This window comes from Lissotriton helveticus, chromosome 1_1 (assembly GCF_964261635.1).
Source record: "Lissotriton helveticus chromosome 1_1, aLisHel1.1, whole genome shotgun sequence".
Taxonomy (NCBI): Eukaryota; Metazoa; Chordata; class Amphibia; order Caudata; family Salamandridae; genus Lissotriton; species Lissotriton helveticus.
The window spans coordinates 2113275206-2113299345 of record NC_136057.1 but is presented as its reverse complement, the minus strand read 5'-3'; the positions used below and the strand labels follow the sequence as shown (position 1 = coordinate 2113299345).

At 43.3% G+C, this 24140-nt stretch overlaps 1 protein-coding gene across 3 annotated transcripts in view; it reads right to left on the bottom strand.

The window, feature by feature from the left end:
- Positions 1-994: 994 nt before the first annotated feature.
- Positions 995-24140, bottom strand: part of LRRC8D (leucine rich repeat containing 8 VRAC subunit D) — a 300848-nt gene continuing 277702 nt past the window's right edge. For all 3 annotated transcript variants that reach the window (XM_078646109.1, XM_078646094.1, XM_078646100.1), the window contains one exon: positions 995-4020. In XM_078646109.1, the coding sequence (XP_078502235.1) occupies positions 1433-4018 (2586 nt within the window). In that variant the 5' untranslated portion in view covers positions 4019-4020 and the 3' untranslated portion in view covers positions 995-1432. The remainder of the gene's footprint in view (positions 4021-24140) is intronic.

Sequence of the window (24140 nt, the reverse complement as noted above, 5' to 3'; positions counted from 1 at the left end):
TTCACATAGTGGGGAATCTGGGGAGGATGATCAGCATGCTACTGCTGCTGTCCCTCTGCTCTCCGGTCAATTATGCAGAACAGCATTTCACCTTACAGCTGAAGTAGCCCAACTAGAGGAAGGCTGGTGTACCACAGTCCCAAAAGCAACATTGAAGTACTCTTTAATTTCTCCTTATTTCATCCTGAGCTTCAGTTTAACTTTAACAATGTTATGTAAAATATTATGGAGATTTTGTCTTGCTACATCAAACGTTAGGTTTACAATTCGAGATGGAGAAGTGCAGTTTGAAAGCTAGAGCTAAGAAAACTGTAGTCCATGTCCTGTATTTTGTCCACAATATCATGTACATAGGAGGAAGTGGATCTTGCCGCTGTGCCCCATTCTGAGCATTAGGGTCTACAAAATTGCAACTATGACTCTTAAGGCAGACCACTCTCAACCAAATGTATTGCTGTTTCTCGCTTTCTCACATATAAGTGGAGACCCAGGAAGGTCACGCGGTTGCTGCTTAGTGCCTAGTGTCCATAACCTGTTTGTTTTTAATAAGGTTTCTGCTAATTTTATAAATTCTATGTGTTCTTTTAGTATGGTCTTCCAGCGCATGCTACAGTACAACTATGTCTAGGCATTCTGAAATTAACTTTGTCCCATACTTCATATGCAGCTACTTCTTATTCTTATGTCCCTTTTAAAAAAAAAATATTTTATATCTTATGATTTTACAGATTCTGGTTTATTTGAACTTATTGTTATATCTGCTTTTATGGCAATTACAGATATAAAGGCTAATAAAGAATGCTTCTCCAAGCAACAGAGAGCGAATGTGTGGAAATGCCACAGTTAGGATGACACACAGAGGGCATGGCCTTCCCTAAATTTCTTTCTGCCCACAAGCTTTAGTCAACAGTCACCTAATTTGACAGGAAATGGGCACTTCATGCATACCACTTACAACAGGCAATAGTTCAAGTATAATGGAATAAAGCCTAGGTTTGTTCATTTTAGTAAATCTTTTTATGTGAAAGTACCATTAAATATCTTTAGCATAACTTGCAATTTTTACTTTCATTTTTGCCTCTTAATCGTACACATCAACATAATAAATGTCTTTAAAAAAATAGCATATCAGCTAGCATAAAAGAATAATAAGTTGAACATAAATTTCCCAGATGGGCAGTTTTGTAAACAATTTAAAAAGAAATGGAGGCAGTGTCCAAGTCACCATCTTAAACAGAAAAGATTTTTTCAGTGCAAACTGAATAGAATTTATTTTTAAAAAGTTATTCTTTGAATATTAGGATTCTTATTTGCACGATTCAGTTGCATCATTTTTGTGTGCTTAGCTTTAGAATATACTGCCATTCCTCCTACAAAGCTGCCTTTTAGAGGCTTAGAGTTCTTGCATTTGCTGTAATTGTTTAAATTTTATTTAGATTCCATTTGCAAAGATCATGTTTGTATCTTGATTCAAAGCGTCTTTTATCTCTGGAGGTAAAGCATCAAAGAGGTGATCTTCCACAATGAGTCCGCTTCTCTTGAGAAGGCGGCACTGGAGCAGCTCGGACGGGAGTCGATCTAAACAGTTCCCCTTCAATTCCAGGTGGGTTAACTGCACTAGCTGACCTATTTTTTCTGGGATTGAGGTGATACAATTTTGACCCAAATTTACAGTTCTTAATTTTACACACTTAAATAACTGTTTCGGCAAAATCTCCACTTTGTTTCCAGTGACATGCAAGTGCTGCAGGTTTTGAAGCAGTCCAATGTCTGCTGGTATTAAAGAAATTGAGTTATAGCTTACATCCAAAAATCTGAGTTTTTGAAGGTTAAACAGGGCGGCGGGTAGAGATTCCAATTTGTTGTTGGAAAAATAAAGAGATTCCAGGTTTTTCACTTGGGAGATTGAGGGAGGAATATTAACAATTTTATTGTACCACAGCTTCAAGCAGGTCAGCCTTTTTAAGTGCTGGAAGCTGATTACCTCTTCAATTGTGCGGATGCTGTTTGATTTTAAATCCAACTCCTGCAAGTTAGTGAGACTGAAGATGGCATGAGGTATCCTTTCTAGTTCACAGCTCTGTAGCTCTAGCTCTGCTACATTCAACATCTTCTTAAGGTTATTCAGCACCACAAGCTTAGTACCGTCATTGTGGATGACCAACTTTGTTAAATGTGGAGCTACGTCAGTGATGTTTGATGGTATTTTTGTCAAATTGCTCTTCACATGAAGGGTCTTTAAGTGCCTCAACTCTCTGAGAGATTCAAGACCTATCATTTTATTATTTTCAGAGTTCAAATTACCCATCAAGTATAAATCACGCAGATTTTTGAGCAAATAAACCCACGTAGGAATTTCTGCCACATCGGTGAATTTGACATGTAGGCACTTTAGATGGTCACGAAGAAAGCTAAATGCAGTTTGCTCAACTTTAGCAGGGCAGTGACAAAGGTGAAGTTCTTGGAGACTGGCCATTTGTGAAACTTTTGCAGAAATTTTTGCTTCCGGAATGAGCTCGAGCTTTAGCACCTCAAGATCTGTAAGATCGAACACCGCATCCGGGATCCCAGAGAGCATAAAGAGGTGCAACTCTTGCATATCTTGGGCATTGCGCAAGACGTGCTGCCGCAGTTTTTCAAATGTCCACTCGTGATTCAAACTTATCTCCCGAAGTTTGTTCTCACTTACTTCAGACAAGAAGACACCAAACCTCTTGGAGTACAACTGGTCATACTGATCAACCATGTGCAAAAGGAAGGCAAAATCATTTTTGACATCTGGAATGTCGCTGAAACTGCTCTCTTCTCTAACTTTTTCAAAAGAATATTCTTTTAAGGGTCGTCTAAACAACCAAAATAAAGTGTACAGACAAACGAGGCCATAGACAAAAATAAGTGCCATGTAACTGATGAGCAGTTTCTTCAACATAAAAGCCATATTATGCGTGCACTCAAATTCGGTATACCCAGTAAGATGTTCTACTTTTGGTTCGCAAGTGTGCTCAAAGCTGATTGCTGTGACGAATGTAAGAGTGTAGCAAAGAATAAACATGAACTTGACTGTCTTGATGACAGTTTGAACAACATACAAGTTATAAATCAAATCACTGTCTTCTACATGAGTACGAAACTTGCGCACCTTTTCAAACAGGGCTTTTGCCTGCTCGCCATCCTTTTTGTCTAATATGGTCATACCAGGTACCTCGACAACAGGCCTTTCCGCAGAAAATTTGATACCAGATTTGCTTATCATAGGGGTACTCGCACCTGGGCTCCCTTCTTCACTACTAGTAGAAACATGTTTAGGCAGAGTGTGGGCTCCAGTTAACCTTTGCTTGTTCTCCTCGGAATCTTCACATGCAGTTTCAGACAGTGCCTTTGTGGTCCACGGAGATTCAAAGCACTTTCCCAATATTGACACAAAATGCTCAATTTTGGAGCACGTTTTGGGATATTTAAACCAAAAATTGCTGCTGACCATCAGAATGATGGTGTGAATGAGAGCGAGATAGGGGAAATATTTGGAGTACCATGGAAGTGCAACATGGTAACACATTTGATTAATAAATACGTATTGTTGATAATCCAAATAGGTTTGTCGTCCTCCAGGTTTTCTCTGGTCCTGTTTTGGCTCATGATTAGTGGATGCTGTGGACAGCAACAGAGGTTGATTAGCCCCAGATGTGGAGGATTCGGGAGTTACAGCTGATGGGCCTTCTAGAACAGGCGTACTCATGCTCGACTCCTCATTGCCTGTGTTGGTTGTGTCATCCAGCTTTGGTGTAGAAGGAGTTTCCTCATTTTCTGCTGCAGTGTGCTGAACCTTTGAACTTACAGCGGACTGCACATTTGGTAAGCATACCACTTGGTCTTTGGTCAGCTGCATGGTGCCAGCAAAGATGGCAACCATCAGCATGACAACTGCTAGATAATCCATGAAAACGTCCCACCATGGCTTCAGAATACGATACGTAGGCTGGACGTCATTAAGAGATGCAACTTCTGCAAGGGTAAACATTCCTGCAAGTAAAAAAAACAATAATTTTGTAAACTGAACAACCATTAATTGTTTCATTTAAAAGGTGAACAAGAATCAATGACGTTTAGATTCCTTGAGAAATATCAATGTCAACTAGGGTTTTAGAAACTAAACATTTCCTGACTTCTGCTACAGACCCTATGTGAAGTGACTGTAAGTACACTGGTGCGAAAGCAGTAACTTAAAACCACAAACTTTGAGAATGTCAACCATGGAAGTTCAGAGACACTTCCTAATGCCATGCATTATTTTTCAAATTACTTGGTATTTTATTTGTATAATTTAAGGACTGCTAATCACGGGCAACCATACTCTTTCTCCATTGAGTAGACCAGCCTACGCATACAAATGAGAAAATCAAGTTTTATCAACCATCAACCCATAATGTACCATGCGTCGCATGATTAGTGGGATTGTATATAATAGCATAGTACATAACTTACCAGCCGTCAAAGGGTGCTAAAATTAAAACTCTGCAAGGGAGCCTCCGGCCATTACATACCTGCTTTGTGACTCCCTCTCCTTTGCCATTTTTCCCTGCACCCCTGCCTCCAGTTGCTGTTTTGATCCCTACCCACCTAACACCTGTGCGGAGACGGAGGCTTTGATGATGTATGTTGGTGCATCTTAAATCATATCAATAAATGAATCCATATATACACAGATTGCCATTGATGAGCAGCTACATTGTGTTTTTTCAGTTCTGGCATAAGCAGCTTGCCCTTGCTTCCTCCATTTTAATTCAACTATTTCCCCTCGATTACCATTTTGCTAGCATTATACATTTCACACCTCATTTACTGAGCTACTCATTTGTACTGGAAATAAAAATTTACTGCAGCTTCAATTGAACTGCACACAGCTAACCTATTTATATTATTGGCAAAATATATTTAGCCCAACACCGTTGCAACTCTGGATAATACTTTAGGTTGGAGGAGCTGTTGTTATCATTAAAGGAGAGTTGGGCCTGACTTTAGGTTTACTGTACTTCTATCCAATTCTCCAGGAAGTATGTCTAGGATAGTGGAGGTTGATGAATATATATTTAAAAAAAAAGTTATTTCTCTTTTTTTATTTATCCAAAAAGTCATTGAGGAACATAGCCTGCAGCAGAGCACAGCAGCAGGAGCGCATGCAGAATTATGTGAAAAACAATTACCAAGAAACACATTACCCTAACCCCTTACTTAGAAACAATTACTGCAATTTCTTCCGTTTATCACCTCTGCTCCTTTTATTTTCATGGGGAGGGGGCAATGAGAACCGAAACTCTCCTAAAGCCATCTCTCACACCATCCAACAAATACATGTGTACATCACGTCTGGTCTCTTGCCAATCCAAACGTTTGTGGCTAATAGATTTCTTGGTAATTATTTTGAGATAACTGGTACCATGGAACAAATGGATTAGAGATTTTCATACTGTGATGTGTCTGCATCTCAACAGCTTCTCTATTACCATGAGCGGAACGTGGGCAACGACATGACAGAAAGCATTATGCTTGAGGTGGGTGTATTGGAATACAACATAACTAGCGTTTTAACACGACCAGGAATTGTAGCCATGAGCTACATCCAGCAACCATGTTACCCCTTACGGATTCCGACACAGTGGCGGCTGGAGACATTTGAAAGCGGCGAGGCGTAATAGTTTGTGATGAGTGGCCGGTGGTGAGTGTGCGCAGCGAGCGAGCCTGCCAGCCATATAGGGGAGGTTCAGGGGTGTTCTTTCCCCGTAAAATGTTTGAAAAAAGAGGGGGCAAATGGTGCCTATTCCAAGCACACTTTGAAAAAGCAAGAAGGTTAATAAGGCAATCATTGAATTCTAGTTTTGACATCAATAATGCTCACTAATATTACTGCAAATAATCTCTTTGTCGCCCTCACATTTCTCATATGTGAGGTCCTGTTTTGATCTAAAAGAAATCTTTTATATGGATGTTGCATAAAACAAACAGCATTTCTCTGAAAAATGTCTATATTAGCCTCTCACACCACCTACATTCAAAATAAATTAAAGGAAAATCGTATTTAAAACAGTTTGTTTAAAGATTATTCAATGTCATCAGTGCAACAATCTCTGCAGAGCAGCGCTGGCTCTATAAGGGGGACCATGGAAATTCTGGAGCCCTGGGCCAGAGCTGAGCCTACTTTGCCGATGCCTTAAAATGTTTCTGACCAGGCCAGGTGGTTTTGATTATGTCCTGGCACATGCCTTGCATTGTATTTCTTGCATTTGGAAGCCCCTTCTTTCATCAAACCACTTTGCGTAGGCTGCAAGCTATTTTCAGGACATAAACAAGCACAGAACGCATATATACAATAGATACCAGGCTGCATCAAACGTTAAGCTTGCATGTGACATGTTTCATGACAACCTGCAGGACTCTGCATGTGGTCTCATCCTATGTGTTGTCAGAGACATTCTTAGGCGCTCTTTGCAAACAGACATGCATCTTACAGTTCCAGGAACAGTATCCTGTGTCGTCATCACACTCAAGGAGCTGAAGTGTTTTCATTCTCTGGCATTAATTAATAATCTACAGATCATTACATGAGCATTGCATTAATGGCATACATTCTGAGTTTATGTGCTTAGAGGTGGCATAACATCTGTATGGATGGGATTTATTTGCATACTGCACTTTACCGGCCTCAGTGACCTGCTATGTGTGAATGGCAGGACTTCACTGGGCACGTGCCCGCTGCATAGATTGACACACGGCTGTTAGACCGTAGTACAGACAATTGAATTTAACAGTTTGTGACATGAATTTAGGCAGTTGTTACTGAGAATTTATCAAAAACAAATAATCACTAATTTGATTTAATGCAAAACATATTTTTTCAATATTCTCAGTTTTTTTTTGCAGTTTTACATAGATCGAACGCGGCCTGAAGGTATCAGAGCGCTTTATATGAGCACTAGTTACATTACACAAGGATATATTATTTTATGTTTTTTGGTAGGCAAGGGGAGATTAAGTGATTTGCCCAGAATTGTCTTTGTGGGAGGAAGGGGAGCGCACGGTTTTGATCAGCCAGACTGTTGGTGGGGTGGGGGTTGAAAAGACACACGGGGACCTGGGGACTCGGGGGAAGGAGATGGCTGAACAAAGTTAACATTACAAGAGGAGAGAGTAGAGCAATTGCTATTGCACAAGTTGAAACTTGCACAGACTCAAGGCAGCGTTTCAGGTCTGCCCGGTCCTTTCAACGAGGACCTTTGCCCCATGCAGTTGGTATGTGCATGACAAGGACAGGATAAGCTCATTTTGTGGTGGCATCTGGAAAAAATTTGAGTATCTTACCCTACCACGATGACGGAGTCAGGCCGGAAACTCAGAGCTCTCCTCTCGGCTCTCCATGCCCCTTTGTGTGTAATGGCGTATACTTACGCTAGAAGAGAGGGGAGGCGGGGAAAGAGGTTGAGAGCTATGGCAAAATGTACAGTTACTGCACAGCTTCACATGGTTGGTTGGTGATTGGTGAATATGCTCCCCATGCTCCAGGCTGGGACATGCCCAGTCACAGGCTCGGCGTTCTCTACCTAGAGACGCTAAAAAAGCCAATCCAGGCGCTACTAAGCAATGCTTGGATTGGTCAGGGCAGGACAACTCACCGCTCATCAGGAGACCGGGAGGATGCGGCTTCGACCCCCAAGCTTCTTCAACCGAACATGCGCAGTTGTACTGACTGCTCCTAATCCCACCCCCATAAGCCCAGGCAGATGTAAGTGAATTGTGAGGTGATGATTGAAAGGAACCGGCCTGTGGCCGAGACTGCTGACTGCCACGGGCTATGTGACACTACTCTTACACACATTTTTGTTCACACAGCTCACAACTGCCTGGGACCCTAGGGCAAAATAATGAGGGAGCGACGCCGAAACGCCCTCATGCAGGAACTGCCCCTGTTCTCACATACCCTCACTCTATGGGACATCACTGCATGATTTGGTGTGCGCAATATCCCAAAACATCTAGCAACATTTCACACAATTATAGTGGTTCAGTAACGGAGTGATTAAGAGTTACATATATGGCTCTTTAAGATATCGTCTTCAACAGCTCTACATGTTTTCCAGTGCTTTTGTCTCTTAATTTTTTTCGACTGGACACTGCGCTAAAAGTAAACAGTGACAGTAAAAAAAAAATCCTATGTAATATTGGGACATCTAAAAAAAATCCTGGGTTTACTTACGTAACAGTTCAAGAGTCCAGAAGCAAAGGAGATTATAAAAAGTTGTAAAGTTAGTATGTCAATGTCTCTCTTACAGTTGACTTTGTGATATTAGGTGCTTTTTGTTGCCCTGAAACCATTTACTTTCACAACAGTGTTTTTTGTAGCGTTTTGGGCAGCATTTAAAAGTCGTTTGAAGAATTGGAAGATTTAACGGCCTTTATTATAAAATTTAACTTTATAGGGCTGGCAGTGTTGATAACATACATGCTTATGGACAGGGCTTGGCTGCTCAAAGTGGACAATGCTCAAAAGTGCAGCAAACAGTTCGACTTATTCTGTAAACACAAGTTTATGTAATAAGGCGTGATCTTAATATTAAGGATATTTTGATTTCTTTTCAAACTATTGAGATAAAAAAGCCAACATGTTTCAATGATATATGCAAATGGGATGTACGACATTACAACGCATGCTTTTACAACGCGAGTTTTACAACGCATACCATTACAACGCATAGTGCTTTGGGGCGCTGGATAGTGAATTATTTAATTTACTATTCCAACTCCAGTCCCCGTGAATAGTAGGGAAGGTGTTGCATAGTAAATTAAATATATTCCCTATCCTAGAGCGCCCCCCAGCGCAATGCGTTGTAATGGTTTGCGTTGTAAAAGTTGCGATGTAAAAGCATCGTGTGGTAAAAGTTGCGTTGTAAGTGATGTTTCCCATGCAAATGTTCTGCTATGCGCCATTCTTCAGGACTAGAGAGAAACAAGTGGTTTTGAACATGAAATTGCATTATTATTAATAAGTGATTGATCAGGTTCCTTACAGAAGCACACAAAATATAATTAAGGGTGCAAGATTACACGGGTTAACAAATGGATCTCTCGGGTATCATATGCCACCCCTATAATGGAATCAACCAATAAGGCCTAATACAATGATTCTGCAACCATTTACTAAAATGTCACCAATACACTGAATCAAACCAAATTAAAAATATCAGTCAGAGTGATGGTTGTGAGATGGGGAGTGCTGATTGACTTTAATTTGTACTTTTTTTCCCTCAGTTAATAGGAGCCATGTCTGTGCTTTATACGTTTCCTGGAAGTTCCTATGGAAACAGTTTAATGGTGTGTTGTTCCACAGAGCTGTTCTCAGAAAACCTTGCTGCTGGCATAGCTACCTACCTTTAAAAAGCAAATGGATAAACTTGCAACAGTGTTGGTTCCCGCTGAAAACAATTCAAATACCTCTGTAAGACGTCCTGGGTCTATTTCTATTTATATACAAGCATTTACAATGCAATAGGTCTCCCAGTATTAAAGTTTGAGCTATTGGCATTGTATATTACAATGTGTTACATTAATTTGTTATCAAACTCTGAATGGTTGTATAAAGATCATTTGCAAACTGTCAAATGTTGCTGAATAGTAAGCAACGTTGTGAATAATATTGTTTGCTAGTCATCCTTGGGTACCAGAGTACTTCACTTGAGGCAGCTCACTACTCTGCACTCACTACTCACTACTCTGCACTCACTACTCTGCACTCACTACTCTGCACTCACTACTCACTACTCTGCACTCACTACTCACTACTCTGCACTCACTACTCTGCACTCACTACTCTGCAGTCACTGCTCTGCACTCACTGCTCTGCACTCACTGCTCTGCACTCACTGCTCTGCACTCACTGCTCTGCACTCACTGCTCTGCACTCACTGCTCTGCACTCACTGCTCTGCACTCACTGCTCTGCACTGCACTCACTGCTCTGCACTCACTGCTCTGCACTGCACTCACTGCTCTGCACTCACTGCTCTGCACTGCACTCACTGCTCTGCACTCACTGCTCTGCACTCACTGCTCTGCACTCACTGCTCTGCACTCACTGCTCTGCACTCACTACTCTGCACTCACTACTCACTACTCTGCACTCACTACTCTGCACTCACTACTCACTACTTTGCACTCACTACTCACTACTCTGCACTCACTACTCACTACTCTGCACTCACTACTCTGCACGCACTACTCTGCACGCACTACTCTGCACGCACTACTCTGCACGCACTACTCTGCACGCACTACTCTGCACTCACTATTCTGCACTCCCTGTAGTGTGCTGTCTCTCTGTAGTGTGCTGTCTCTCTGTAGTGTGCTGTCTCCCTGTAGTGTGCTGTCTCCCTGTAGTGTGCTGTCTCTCTGTAGTGTGCTGTCTCTAGTGTGCTGTCTCTCTGTAGTGTGCTGTCTCTCTGTAGTGTGCTGTCTCCCAGTAGTGTGCTGTCTCCCAGTAGTGTGCTGTCTCTCTGTAGTGTGCTGTCTCTCTGTAGTGTGCTGTCTCTCTGTAGTGTGCTGTCTCCCAGTAGTGTGCTGTCTCTCTGTAGTGTGCTGTCTCCCTGTAGTGTGCTGTCTCCCTGTAGTGTGCTGTCTCCCTGTAGTGTGCTGTCTCTCTGTAGTGTGCTGTCTCTCTGTAGTGTGCTGTCTCCCTGTAGTGTGCTGTCTCCCTGTAGTGTGCTGTCTCTCTGTAGTGTGCTGTCTCTAGTGTGCTGTCTCCCTGTAGTGTGCCGTCTCTCTGTAGTGTGCTGTCTCTCTGTAGTGTGCTGTCTCTCTGTAGTGTGCTGTCTCCCTGTAGTGTGCTGTCTCCCTGTAGTGTGCTGTCTCCCTGTAGTGTGCTGTCTCTAGTGTGCTGTCTCCCTGTAGTGTGCTGTCTCCCTGTAGTGTGCTGTCTCCCTGTAGTGTGCTGTCTCTCTGTAGTGTGCTGTCTCTCTGTAGTGTGCTGTCTCTCTGTAGTGTGCTGTCTCCCTGTAGTGTGCTGTCTCTCTGTAGTGTGCTGTCTCCCTGTAGTGTGCTGTCTCCCTGTAGTGTGCTGTCTCCCTGTAGTGTGCTGTCTCCATGTAGTGTGCTGTCTCTCTGTAGTGTGCTGTCTCTCTGTAGTGTGCTGTCTCCCTGTAGTGTGCTGTCTCCCTGTAGTGTGCTGTCTCTCTGTAGTGTGCTGTCTCTAGTGTGCTGTCTCTCTGTAGTGTGCTGTCTCCCTGTAGTGTGCTGTCTCTCTGTAGTGTGCTGTCTCTCTGTAGTGTGCTGTCTCTCTGTAGTGTGCTGTCTCTCTGTAGTGTGCTGTCTCTCTGTAGTGTGCTGTCTCCCTGTAGTGTGCTGTCTCCCTGTAGTGTGCTGTCTCTCTGTAGTGTGCTGTCTCCCTGTAGTGTGCTGTCTCCCTGTAGTGTGCTGTCTCCCTGTAGTGTGCTGTCTCCCTGTAGTGTGCTGTCTCTCTGTAGTGTGCTGTCTCCCTGTAGTGTGCTGTCTCCCTGTAGTGTGCTGTCTCTCTGTAGTGTGCTGTCTCCCTGTAGTGTGCTGTCTCCCTGTAGTGTGCTGTCTCCCTGTAGTGTGCTGTCTCTCTGTAGTGTGCTGTCTCTAGTGTGCTGTCTCCCTGTAGTGTGCTGTCTCTCTGTAGTGTGCTGTCTCCCTGTAGTGTGCTGTCTCCCTGTAGTGTGCTGTCTCTCTGTAATGTGCTGTCTCTCTGTAGTGTGCTGTCTCTCTGTAGTGTGCTGTCTCTCTGTACTGTGCTGTCTCCCTGTAGTGTGCTGTCTCCCTGTAGTGTGCTGTCTCCCTGTAGTGTGCTGTCTCTCTGTAGTGTGCTGTCTCCCTGTAGTGTGCTGTCTCCCTGTAGTGTGCTGTCTCCCTGTAGTGTGCTGTCTCCCTGTAGTGTGCTGTCTCTCTGTAGTGTGCTGTCTCTCTGTAGTGTGCTGTCTCCCTGTAGTGTGCTGTCTCCCTGTAGTGTGCTGTCTCCCTGTAGTGTGCTGTCTCCCTGTAGTGTGCTGTCTCTCTGTAGTGTGCTGTCTCTAGTGTGCTGTCTCTCTGTAGTGTGCTGTCTCTCTGTAGTGTGCTGTCTCTAGTGTGCTGTCTCTCTGTAGTGTGCTGTCTCCCTGTAGTGTGCTGTCTCCCTGTAGTGTGCTGTCTCTCTGTAGTGTGCTGTCTCCCTGTAGTGTGCTGTCTCCCTGTAGTGTGCTGTCTGTCTCTAGTGTGCTGTCTCTCTGTAGTGTGCTGTCTCCCTGTAGTGTGCTGTCTCCCTGTAGTGTGCTGTCTCTCTGTAGTGTGCTGTCTCTCTGTAGTGTGCTGTCTCCCTGTAGTGTGCTGTCTCTCTGTAGTGTGCTGTCTCCCTGTAGTGTGCTGTCTCTCTGTAGTGTGCTGTCTCTCTGTAGTGTGCTGTCTCCCTGTAGTGTGCTGTCTCCCTGTAGTGTGCTGTCTCCCTGTAGTGTGCTGTCTCCCTGTAGTGTGCTGTCTCCCTGTAGTGTGCTGTCTCTCTGTAGTGTGCTGTCTCCCTGTAGTGTGCTGTCTCCCTGTAGTGTGCTGTCTCCCTGTAGTGTGCTGTCTCCCTGTAGTGTGCTGTCTCTAGTGTGCTGTCTCTCTGTAGTGTGCTGTCTCTCTGTAGTGTGCTGTCTCTCTGTAGTGTGCTGTCTCTCTGTAGTGTGCTGTCTCCCAGTAGTGTGCTGTCTCTCTGTAGTGTGCTGTCTCTCTGTAGTGTGCTGTCTCCCTGTAGTGTGCTGTCTCTCTGTAGTGTGCTGTCTCCCTGTAGTGTGCTGTCTCTCTGTAGTGTGCTGTCTCTCTGTAGTGTGCTGTCTCTCTGTAGTGTGCTGTCTCTCTGTAGTGTGCTGTCTCTCTGTAGTGTGCTGTCTCCCTGTAGTGTGCTGTCTCCCTGTAGTGTGCTGTCTCTCTGTAGTGTGCTGTCTCTCTGTAGTGTGCTGTCTCTCTGTAGTGTGCTGTCTCTCTGTAGTGTGCTGTCTCCCTGTAGTGTGCTGTCTCCCTGTAGTGTGCTGTCTCCCTATAGTGTGCTGTCTCCCTATAGTGTGCTGTCTCCCTATAGTGTGCTGTCTCCCTATAGTGTGCTGTCTCCCTATAGTGTGCTGTGTGTATGAGACTACAGTGAGTGTTGATGGGCTATGTAAAACGAGGAAGGGGCTAAACAATTGGATTCTGTAAAAGGACAAAGGTATATACTTTTACATTAGATCTTAAATAATTGTGCATATTATTTTTTTGTGTGTTCGTTGTGATTATTATCATTAATGCTTATCTGTCGAGATGTGGCTATCACTTTTGTGTTTGTCTTTATATATGTAACAATAAAAGGACCAACCCGAGAGTTCACAGGATAATATAAGGTGTATGGGCCAACAATAAAGAATCTATCGAAGGGTAAAGAGGTAACTTCTTAGCAACTCGCATCCCAGAACTATTGGAGAGAACTTCATGAAAATGATTATGGTTTTGAAATACATATACCTACACCAGCCTCATAACTCAGCTTTAATATGAGCGGCTTCCACTCGAGAACTCGTTTGTCTTCCCCAAACACACCACAGTAAGTCTGTTCGGCTGCCCCATCAAAAGCTGAGTATTCAGATTCAATAACATCTTCCTGTAACTTTCACTTCAAGCTTGTGCAGCTGGGTTACCCTGCCGAGAATGAGGAGAGATGTGTACTTTACTTCCTTCATGTTTTATATCACACGTATTGAATCTTCTCTATAGACTATTTTGCTCTCCTTAATGCTTCGGAAGACGGTGATGACTGTGAAACCATCACCGCTCCCCCTCTAGACCCTTTGGCGTGGACTAGGAAAGCTTTGGACGGTACTGTAATGTCTCGCGAGTGCCTTATTGAAAAGGAAGCGCCTGCTGTTATTCTACAACAAAACAGGCCTGCACTTTCTCCCAGCACTGGAAGTTCACATGTAGGTTTATTAGACAATAACAGACAACTCTCAATGACATCCAACAACCACAGCCGACTTCTGTACTATTTGAAACTCATCACTGCTATTAATTTGACATATGCTGACAATTTTACTCTTTGCCATGCAAATTAAAGCCGCTGGTTTACTCCGAGTTTTTGAAATCGTCATAAACCTGACATGTCGTTGGGCTACAGGTCTCCCAAGAGGATTACTCACAGCATCATAATTCAGCACAAACCTCCAGAAATGTTGGTATCATCAATGCCTTAGTGCAGTATCTCATCGTGTAACAGTAATGTACAAAAAAGGGAAAGCACTGTCAGAAGTGCACTATTTTGATATTACCTGTACGTAAGCCCCGAGCTGCTGGCACGGAGGACGACGCTACTGCGCGCGCACTCCTAAAAACGAAACCTATGGTGGGGGCGGGACTTCCGTTTTGTGAAGCCCGCGCCCACGGAGTGCCTGGAGGAGCAGTGGTGACGCGGGGCTCCCATGCCCGAGGGAGAGCCCCGCGGTCGGAGGCTGCAACCGTCCTGAGTGCCGGTGAGCGGGGAAGGGGGGATGCCTGTATGTGTGCGTGTGCGTGTGTCTGTGTGTGCGACGGCGGAGGGGTGGGGGGGGATGTCTCTCCGTGCGTGTATGTGTGCTTGTGTATGTGTGTGCGCATGCATGCAGTGGGAGGTGTGCCTGTGTGTTTGCGCTTCCCAGGAGACAGCCACATCGAGCGCGTTTGCGCGCGCGTGGCCTGCGCCGTTCGCCTTTTGCGAAATGCGCGCGGCCAGGTGCTGTCTCCTGGGAAGCAGAGTCAGCCACAAAAAATCTCCTGGCGGACACAGCGCTGACGCGCTGTTAAACGCCAGGAGACCTAATAATCACATACGAGTAATGGAAATGGTTGGAACAAAACAGCAGGCCATACACAAAATGGTATGACAAGTGTCTGGCTTTGAAGCTGGTCTGGCTCTTGCGCAATGGGTCTGTCAACCAAAAGAGCCCAGTATCCTGCACACTATTGCTTCCTTCCAGAGAAAAAGAACAGTCATTGGCAAAGCCAATCTGCTTGCTGCCAGCTTTTTGGCTTTGTCAAAGCTTATTTTATCATGGTTTTTGAAAACTTAATACTGGAGCAGCTGCCAAACCGTGCCAATTTAAAACATTGGCTAAAAGAAAAGTATAATCTCACAAGGCACATGTAGCCAAAGTAGTCCCACCCACTGAAGTAAATTACTTTGTGTGTGGCTAAAAGCATACATGAACATAAATAATGTTTCCACTGCACCCCAATACATGTCTGGGCCTGAATTGCACTTTATAGATCCTTCTGTTTCATAGCTTGTAAACTGACCAACTCTAGGATCTAGGTTATTTGTTTGCTTTGATAATCTATTTATTTGGCCTCTCTGGAAATATTGTTGTCTAATATTATTGGTGCTAAGGCAATTCCCGCTGGGTGCTGATATTTTTATTTCCCATTGTTCATGACAAGTTAAGTAAGAGTGCTCTTAACTTTCATGCAATTAAGATTCTCACAAAACTGCACAAACATATTCAATCCTTTTAATCTGCCTAGCTGCCTTGTATATTAGAAGCATTCCTTCTTGTCTGCTTTATCAATTTTTTGGGGCTAAATCTTACTTTTTTCAACAACACATTTGTGTGCCGTGTTCGACTGTTTAAACAGGTAACGTGTTTTGAGCAGGTCCACAATATTAAACACAGTTTACTAACTGAGACTCTAATAAGCAAGTAAACACAAAGCAGTGTTAGTTGATACTAAACCGAAGAGAGGAGCTATTGTTGACGATGGTGTGACTAGGAAACCTGGCTCCATTTCGATTTCCTTACTTGCCCAACCAGAGCAGTCATAGTCATATAGCTGGTTCGCAGTAACTTCACTGCCAAATTTCAGAATACCCTTACGTAACTGAGTTTATTTACTTAAATCATCTGCTTGTACTGCACAAGCCAAAACCAGGGGAGGCTTCTCCGCTATGGCAGAGGAGCGTCTCCCCACTGCTTTTAGCCGTGCGAAGCAGAAACATAAAATGATAATAACTTTGCGTTATTATCATTTTATGCTGCTGCCTGCTGCTTTGCAGGCGGGCGGGTGGGTGGGCTGGGCTGCTCTGCTCTTGGAGCAGGGCAGGGGAGGAGTGGTTTGCCCACTCCGCAGTGCACAATGACTGATAGGTCAGCCCTCTCAAGCCGTCCAAACCAGACATGCACACTTTCCCCTTTCTCCATGCCGGCTGCATTACAGCCTGCATGGAGAACATGCCCAGGCCCCCATTCCCTGGTTGAGCGTCAAACCAGGATGCTCAAAACCAATCACAATGCTTCATTGCAGCGTTGTTTTTTGTCTGGGGAGCATGGGTGCCATCAATCACAACACTGCTTAGCAGGGTTGTGATTGGTCAGTGTGGCCTCCTTCCTCAATGTGCACGAGGAGAGTAGGAGCAGAGAATATACGTTAAATAAATAAATAAATATATATATATTTGCACCATGCGCGACCCCACCGCAAGCCCCTCCCCCCGGGCCCGCCACGCCACCCGTAAGCCATGCGGACCACCACTGACCAAAACCATGGATCAAGACTTAGATCTCTGCTGTTTCGTTCCTACTCTTCCTCCACCTGCTGGACTGACCCCCTGCCCTCTCTCTTTGAAGTGTAATAAGACTAGCGGGCCAGGTCTGAGATCTCTGCTGATTTGATCCTGCTAGCCTTGCCTCCCACTCTATTGGCGGGCCTTTTTGCTGGAGTGGGACGCAGTTGCAGCAGAACAGAAGCTAGTTCAGCCATTCAAAACAAATGTGTTGAAAGACTGCAAAACTGCAGTGAACGGCTGAAAAACTCTGGGTGGCTGCTTTAAGGCACAGCTGACTCCCTGGTCAGAACCTTCAAACTTCCACCATATGGAGCAGATGATCTGTAGACTTTCTTCATGAAGAGTGGGGGGGTCACTGGCAGCAAGCTTCAGCAGCCCACAGTTCAGTGAGTCCTCTGTGGAGAGAAAGAGCAGACAAGAGAGTGCCCAAGCTTTGGGACCAGACAATGAGCCCAAAAACGTTCTAGGAGAACTATAACACTGCAGAAGTGGCTAGAATGCTTCTGTGAGTGCCCTGCAGCATCCTGTCCCGACCAGGCTGCAGAGCACCCCCTCCCCGACCAGGCTTCCGCCAGCTGCCTGAGTTGTCAAACGATAAGAGGGTCTACCAGCTTTGTGGGTAGGGGGAAGTTGCACGTGTGTGGTGGGGGGTAAGTTGCACGTTTGTGGTGGTGCATTGTAAGGCGTGGAAGTAGAGCTTGCGGCAGGCACACCTCTGTGTCTGCCTTCCGCCTGGTCTTTGTTACAACTTGGTCTAATTTAAGTACTAAGCTCTAAGACAACATTAAAACGCGGCTGGTGCATGTATGGCTAGATGGCTGCACCTTCCTTTTTGCCATCTAGCCCCTAAATATTAACTTTAAAGTACAGCTGCAGTGTAAAGAGACCCCGGTGCCAAAAGGTTCTTAAAGGTGCAGGGTCCCGTCATGTAATTCGGAGACAATAGCCCATTTACAATTTGTTAACTAACTTAAATCTAAGGCGAGCATCCTCCACTAACATGCCTATGTATGCTGGGACTATAATTTAAATGGGTTCCATTTGCCTTTTCTCTACATATCAGCCAAAGTTAGTTTTAGAAAGCAACCATCTATGTCCCTACTCCTCCTTATATATACAATGAAGTCTGGAGGGCTAAGAACTGCATTTTGCCCCAGATACAATGTTTTCTGGGCCCACTTGCTTACCATTGGTCCTTCAATGGGGACCTTTCTTGTCCGTCTGAGAGGTGATGGGAGTTAACAGTCAATCAAATGTTAATTAACAGTGCAGCCTTTTTGACTGCACAATGAGGACCAGGAATCGGTAGCCAAGTTCAAAAGGTTTATACAAGTTAATAATCAAATTCTAATAAACAACTCTCAGCACCATACTATAAAGATATAAAATGACAACAGGGATCCCCAGACACCAAATTAAACTAGGGAAAATTAATAGTAGACTGACAAGCAGTTATGTAACTGCTATGCAGAAGAACATTAAAATTTGATGCTCAGAGAATAATCGAAGGTTCGCTTTCCAATATATTAATATTCTATAATTCAGAGTCTAGAGGATGGTTTGGGGAAAATTGGTTCTAGCAATCAGAGAAAACGCCATAAAGGAAGTCAGGTCAAAATAAAAGAAATCAAAATAGGAAAGCGTTAGCATCTCAGAAGCAAAGTCATGAGTCTTCTATGGGTCAAGTGGAAGTGTCAGCCTAAGCCACACTTAAACAAAAATCAGGAAAAACATTGGGCATAAAACATCACAAAGTCCTTTAAGCTATGAATGTCTCAGAGAAGGAGGGAATCAAGGAAAGGTGTCTGCAAAGGGGTTCGATCAGGGAAGAGACCCGAGTAAAGTCCAAGGGGAAGGGTATATTATAACCTGTGAAGTCGATTGGGCAACACCCCCTTGATCACACCATCATGGGCCTATTGAAATCCACGAATAGTCACTTTACAGACTGCAACATTTCTAGTTTGTCCCTTACTGGACATGGGAACATATTTTTCATAAACACACGTATTTTGCAACTTTTGGTCACTATTCTTTTCAGTTAGCACTCTGTTCCTCCGTGTACCTTTCGTAAAATACCTTTTTTCAGGCTCCTTTTCCCCCTATCTCTAGTACAGTAAAGTATCTGTTCTAAACTTACAATGTATGTGAATACATGCAAGAAATGTCGAGTTAGCGGAGAACTGATATCAGCTTTATGCAGAATAGCGAAATACTCTACACTCTCCACTACACACTCTCCACTACACACTCTCCACTACACACTCTCCACTACACACACTCCACTACACACTCTCTGCTACTCTACTACTCACTCTACTACTCTCTACTCCACACTCACTACTACACACTCAGTACTCTCTACTATTCTCTACTACTCACTCTACACTACACAATCACTACTCTCAACTATTCTCTACTACACACACTCTACTACACACACTCTACTACACACACTCTACTACTTTCTACTGCACACTCACTACTACACACTACTACACACACTACACACTCACTAATCTCTACAACACACTACTACTCTCTACTATTCTCTACTACTCACTCTATACTACACACTCACTACACTCCACCACAAACTCTACTACACACTTGCTACTACTCACTCTCTTCTACTCACTCTACTACTCACTACTACACTATTCTCTACTACTCACTCCCTACTACACTCTCTACTACTCACTCTACTTCTTTACTACTCTCTACTATTCTCTACTACTCACTGTATACTACACACTCTACTACACTATTAGTCTCGAATACTCACTCTCCACTACACACTCTCCACTACACACTCTCCACTACTCTACTACACACACTACTACACACTCACTAATCTCTACAACACACTCTACTACTCTCTACTACTCACTCTATTCTACACACTCTCCTACACTACTACTCTCGAATACTCACTCTCTACTACACACTCTCTACTACACACCCACTACTCTCTACTACACACTCTCTACTACACACTCTCTACTACACACTCTACTACTCTACTGCACACTCTACTACACATTCACTACTACACACACTACTACACACTCACTAATCTCTACAACACACTACTATTCTCTACTACTCGCTCTATACTATACACTCTACTACACTACTACTCTCGAATACTCACTCTCTACTACACACTGTCTACTACACACTCTCTACTACACACCCACTACTTTTTACTATTCTCTACTACACACTCACCACTACACACTCTCCACTACACACTCTCCACTACACACTCACTACTCTCTACTACACACTCTCTACTACTCACTACTACACTACTACTCTCTACTACTCACTCTATACTACATACTCACTACTCTACTACACACTCCCTACTACTCACTCTCTACTACTCTCTACTACACACTCACTACATACTCTTTACTACTCTCTACTACTCACTCTCTACTGCTCACTCTCTATTCTCTACCTCTCTCTCTCTACCTCTACACCACTAGCTCTCTCTATGTGCACATATATATATACACATATATATATATGCATATGCATTTATAGATGTATATGTGTATGTGTATATATATATATACATACATCTATAAACATATATATATATATATATATACACATCTGCATATCTTTAATAATACATGCATACATATACATATACATATATGCATACATATGCATGTTATGTACATGAAAGTTTGAAAAACACTAATAAATGCAAAGCTTAAAAACCACCTAATAGCAAACAGAATTGCTTTAACTTAAACGAGGGCAAGATCTATTGCATCTCCAATGCTTGTTTTACATAGAGTTTTATATAGCGCAAACTAGACCCGAAGATATCAGGTATCAGATCACTTGTTTCGTTACAGACAGACACATTCATTATTGTTAGGCACAGGGAGATTACGTGATTTGCCCAGAATCACAGGATGTTGAGCGTCATTGCCGAGACTCTAACCCAGCTCCGCAACTTCGAGGTCGACCGCTCTAGCCGTAAGGCTACATCCTCTCCCCAAACCTTGGTGGAAGAAATTAAATCCACAAGCAAAGCTGAAAAACCAACACAATCCAAAACGGCTCTGAGCCAGAAACAGCAAGGAAAACCTCTGATAAAAAAACAGATAATAGAACAACAAATAGAATTTCAAACACAAGTACCCTATTTCGAATATTCTATCCTCTTATGAAGAAAAATCTCACATCTCAACAGAAAATCAAAACAATCGCTACAAATAATTTAACTGTACTGCAGAAATTACCCCCAGCCAACACAAACTACAGCAGCGAAAACCCATATGCTTCAAATACTATTGAACCACTGTCGGCAGTGGCAGCCAATAAACTATCTGTTTTCCCCCGCAGAAACAGGCAAAAGCATGAAGGGCAAAAGACAGGTCGATACAGCGAAAACTTGTTTGGAATAGAGTGAAAAAAACAGAAACAAATTGCTATTTCTTCCCAAATACACATATCAAAGGGCTCCTTTGAACATCTTGAAATTACTGCGTGTAGTAAGAGAATTATCCAGTTGAACAACAAATGTTATCAATGTTCAAGTAGCCCAAATAGAAAGGTATAAGCTCTAGTCAAAAGGTCAATTGTCCGTATAGCAAATCAAGTTCTCACAAAGAAATCAGATTTCCATATGAGAATAAATATCAGAGCATACGATACCTTGCTACACCCCACTATTTTATTACCAGACAAGCAACTGCTAAAAATAGCTCTCCAAACAAATAAACCAACAGTTAGAACAGTCTTTCCGTTTGACTCATTCAAGCTCAAGAGAAACAATAGGCCACACAGAACCAAATAAAAATAATAGTAGATTAATTATAACAAGGCTCCCTGTTTTCCGTTTTTACTGATTTTTACATAGACAGACAACAATGTGTTTCCTGTCTGCATCTATTTTTTAAAGCGGATAAATACAGAACAAGCATTTACAATGCAATAGGTCTCGCAGCATTAAAGTCTGAGTTATGGGCATTGTGTATCACAATGCCAATAGTTATAACTTTTGCAAATGTGACACTTATAGCATTTGTAATGCAATATGTGTTGTATTTACGTGACTTGGATGTATTGATATTCCAAATAACAATGGCTTTTAATTTTTTTAATAATTAATACTTAAATAAAAGTTATTGTAATTGAGTCGGTGGAAGGGTGAAGCTACTGCGGTTTGTGACTAATAAATTCCAAATTCAAGCTAGGAGAATTGAATATAAGCGCCTGATTAATTGTGCTAAGGCAGAATGGGACTATGATAAATGGGTAAATTTAACCGCTGCACTTGCAACCAGAGACTCATGTACATTTTGGTCAATTGTGAACACAGAGTCAAGAGAGCCATTACCGGCCGTTGAAGCAAATATAGCAGCACGGCACTGCATAGGGCCCAAGGCAAAGACACAGTCAGCAAGTGTTTGGAGGAGTAGCTGGTTACTAAGAGCGAAAGTGGAATGTTACTGCATCGTAATGCAGTATTTTTTTAAGTGCTGAGTTTTCTAATTGGAGCATTAGTGAGGCAGTCCTGTTGGATACGGATGAAATTCTAACCTGGGTGCATACTTTAAGAAAGCTGCTGCCTTTTGTTGGTTTTTTTATATAGCGCTAACTCGACCAGAAGGTGTTGGGGCGCTTTAAATGAGCACCAGTCACGTTACACAAGGACACATTCATTATTGGTAGGCACTGGGAGCTTAAGTGATTTCCCCAGGATCACAGGATGTTGAGCCAGCGCCAAGGCTCGAACCTTGTTCCCCAGCTCCAGGTCACATGGGCACCTTGTGGCTTTAGCAACCTTTAGTGCACGGATATGTGAAAGGCTCTGTGTTAGAAAAGCATCAACGCAAGGACATATATGAGAATCTGAGGAGTTAAAAGCCTTCATGTATTTGAAGCACTATCCTCCTTGAAAAGCAGAGCATTATCTATGTGCTCAAAATGCTGAGATTCACAATAATTGTTTTATAGGTTGCATAAACAAACTACTTGTCGCCTATACAACTGTGCCTAACTTTTTGGTGAAGTAACCGAAACACCGTCATAACAAAATCCATTGGAAAGTATAAATATCGGCAATTTGGAAATGAAGGAGGTTTATGTTAGTAAAAACACGAGTGGAAGAACAGTTCTTATGAAATAATGTGTGAGGTTTGAGGGGCAGGGAGCGACTGCCAATAGCGCCAAGATATATGTGAGGGTATATGGGGAGGAGGTATAATAGAAAGGTCGGCTAAAATGTAAACTACGGCATAGTAAGAGTGCTACAAATGCGGTAGTCGACTATGGGAGGGCACCAGTGGGAACAAATGGAGTGTTGCAAATACATGGAAGAGGTGGATTGGTGGCATCCACTTGTGTGCACTGAGAGTGGAGCATACTGCAACTACTGAAGCTGCAGAAAGTTAAAGGACATTCACAAAAGAAGCGGAGTAAATCCCAGACAATGAAAGGTGGGGCCACCCAGAGACCCATTAGAAGACATACTCACGGAAATGCATACAATTAAGGAAAGAGATACAACAACCACATACATTGTAGATTGTTTTATATAGCGCAAACTCCACCTGAAGGTATTAAAGTGGTTTACGTGGGCACCAGTTACATAACACAAGGACACATTCATTTTTGGTAGGTATGGGGAGATAAAGTGATTGACTCCGAAAGTAAAATCTTCAAATACCCAAGAGGGAATACTAAGGGACAGCGATGACAGATAATACATTGTTTCCACAGAGACTCGTGTGGAGTGCTATCCATGGGCACTGCCCCCTCCCACAAACATACACATTCTGGCCAGTAGGGGAGCTTGTTCTAGACCCAGTCTTTTGACCCCTTGCCTACCTCTTCCTGCCAGGTCCATCCTGTGACCTCCACACGCAGTTAGGCAGTCTGCTTGTGAGTCCACCTAACACACGGGGGGACAGAAGTGGCCCGCACACCCACTGTCTCAAAGAGCCAGGGCCCCAAACACAGATTTGATGCTTTCCTGGGTGGCTGACACTGTTCTGACTAAGGTGCTCACAGGTCACCGATGCTCTCTGAGTGTCACGCTGGGTCCCGGGTAAGGTTCTCCTCCACACCAGAAGTCAGCCAGCTGGGGTACCTCCAGGAGCCACACCTCTCGGCTCTCACCACCCTCCTCCTTGCCGCCTTGGGCATTGGGCTCAGTGGGCTCAGTGGAGGATACCTACCGTCAGCACCAAGGCTGATTGAAAATTTGTTCTACAATCCATTAAACCCAGCCCTGATGAAGACCTTGACAAAAACAAGAGTGCAGGTCCCACATCGACAAGGTCGAAACGCGTCGGCGATATAATACTGGTCATACATATACAAATGAATGTAAATTTTTTACTAACATCGGAAAAAAAAGACACAGTTCCCGATATAAGTACTGAGAACTAAATCAGAAGATATATTTTTGTTGACCGCATCTGTTAAGGACCACCATTTATGCATGTGGATATGATCAAGAAAATGTGTTATCTTGACAACCTTAATTGAGTAGGACTTTGTATATATATGAGTTGAGTTGCTTTAAATACAAA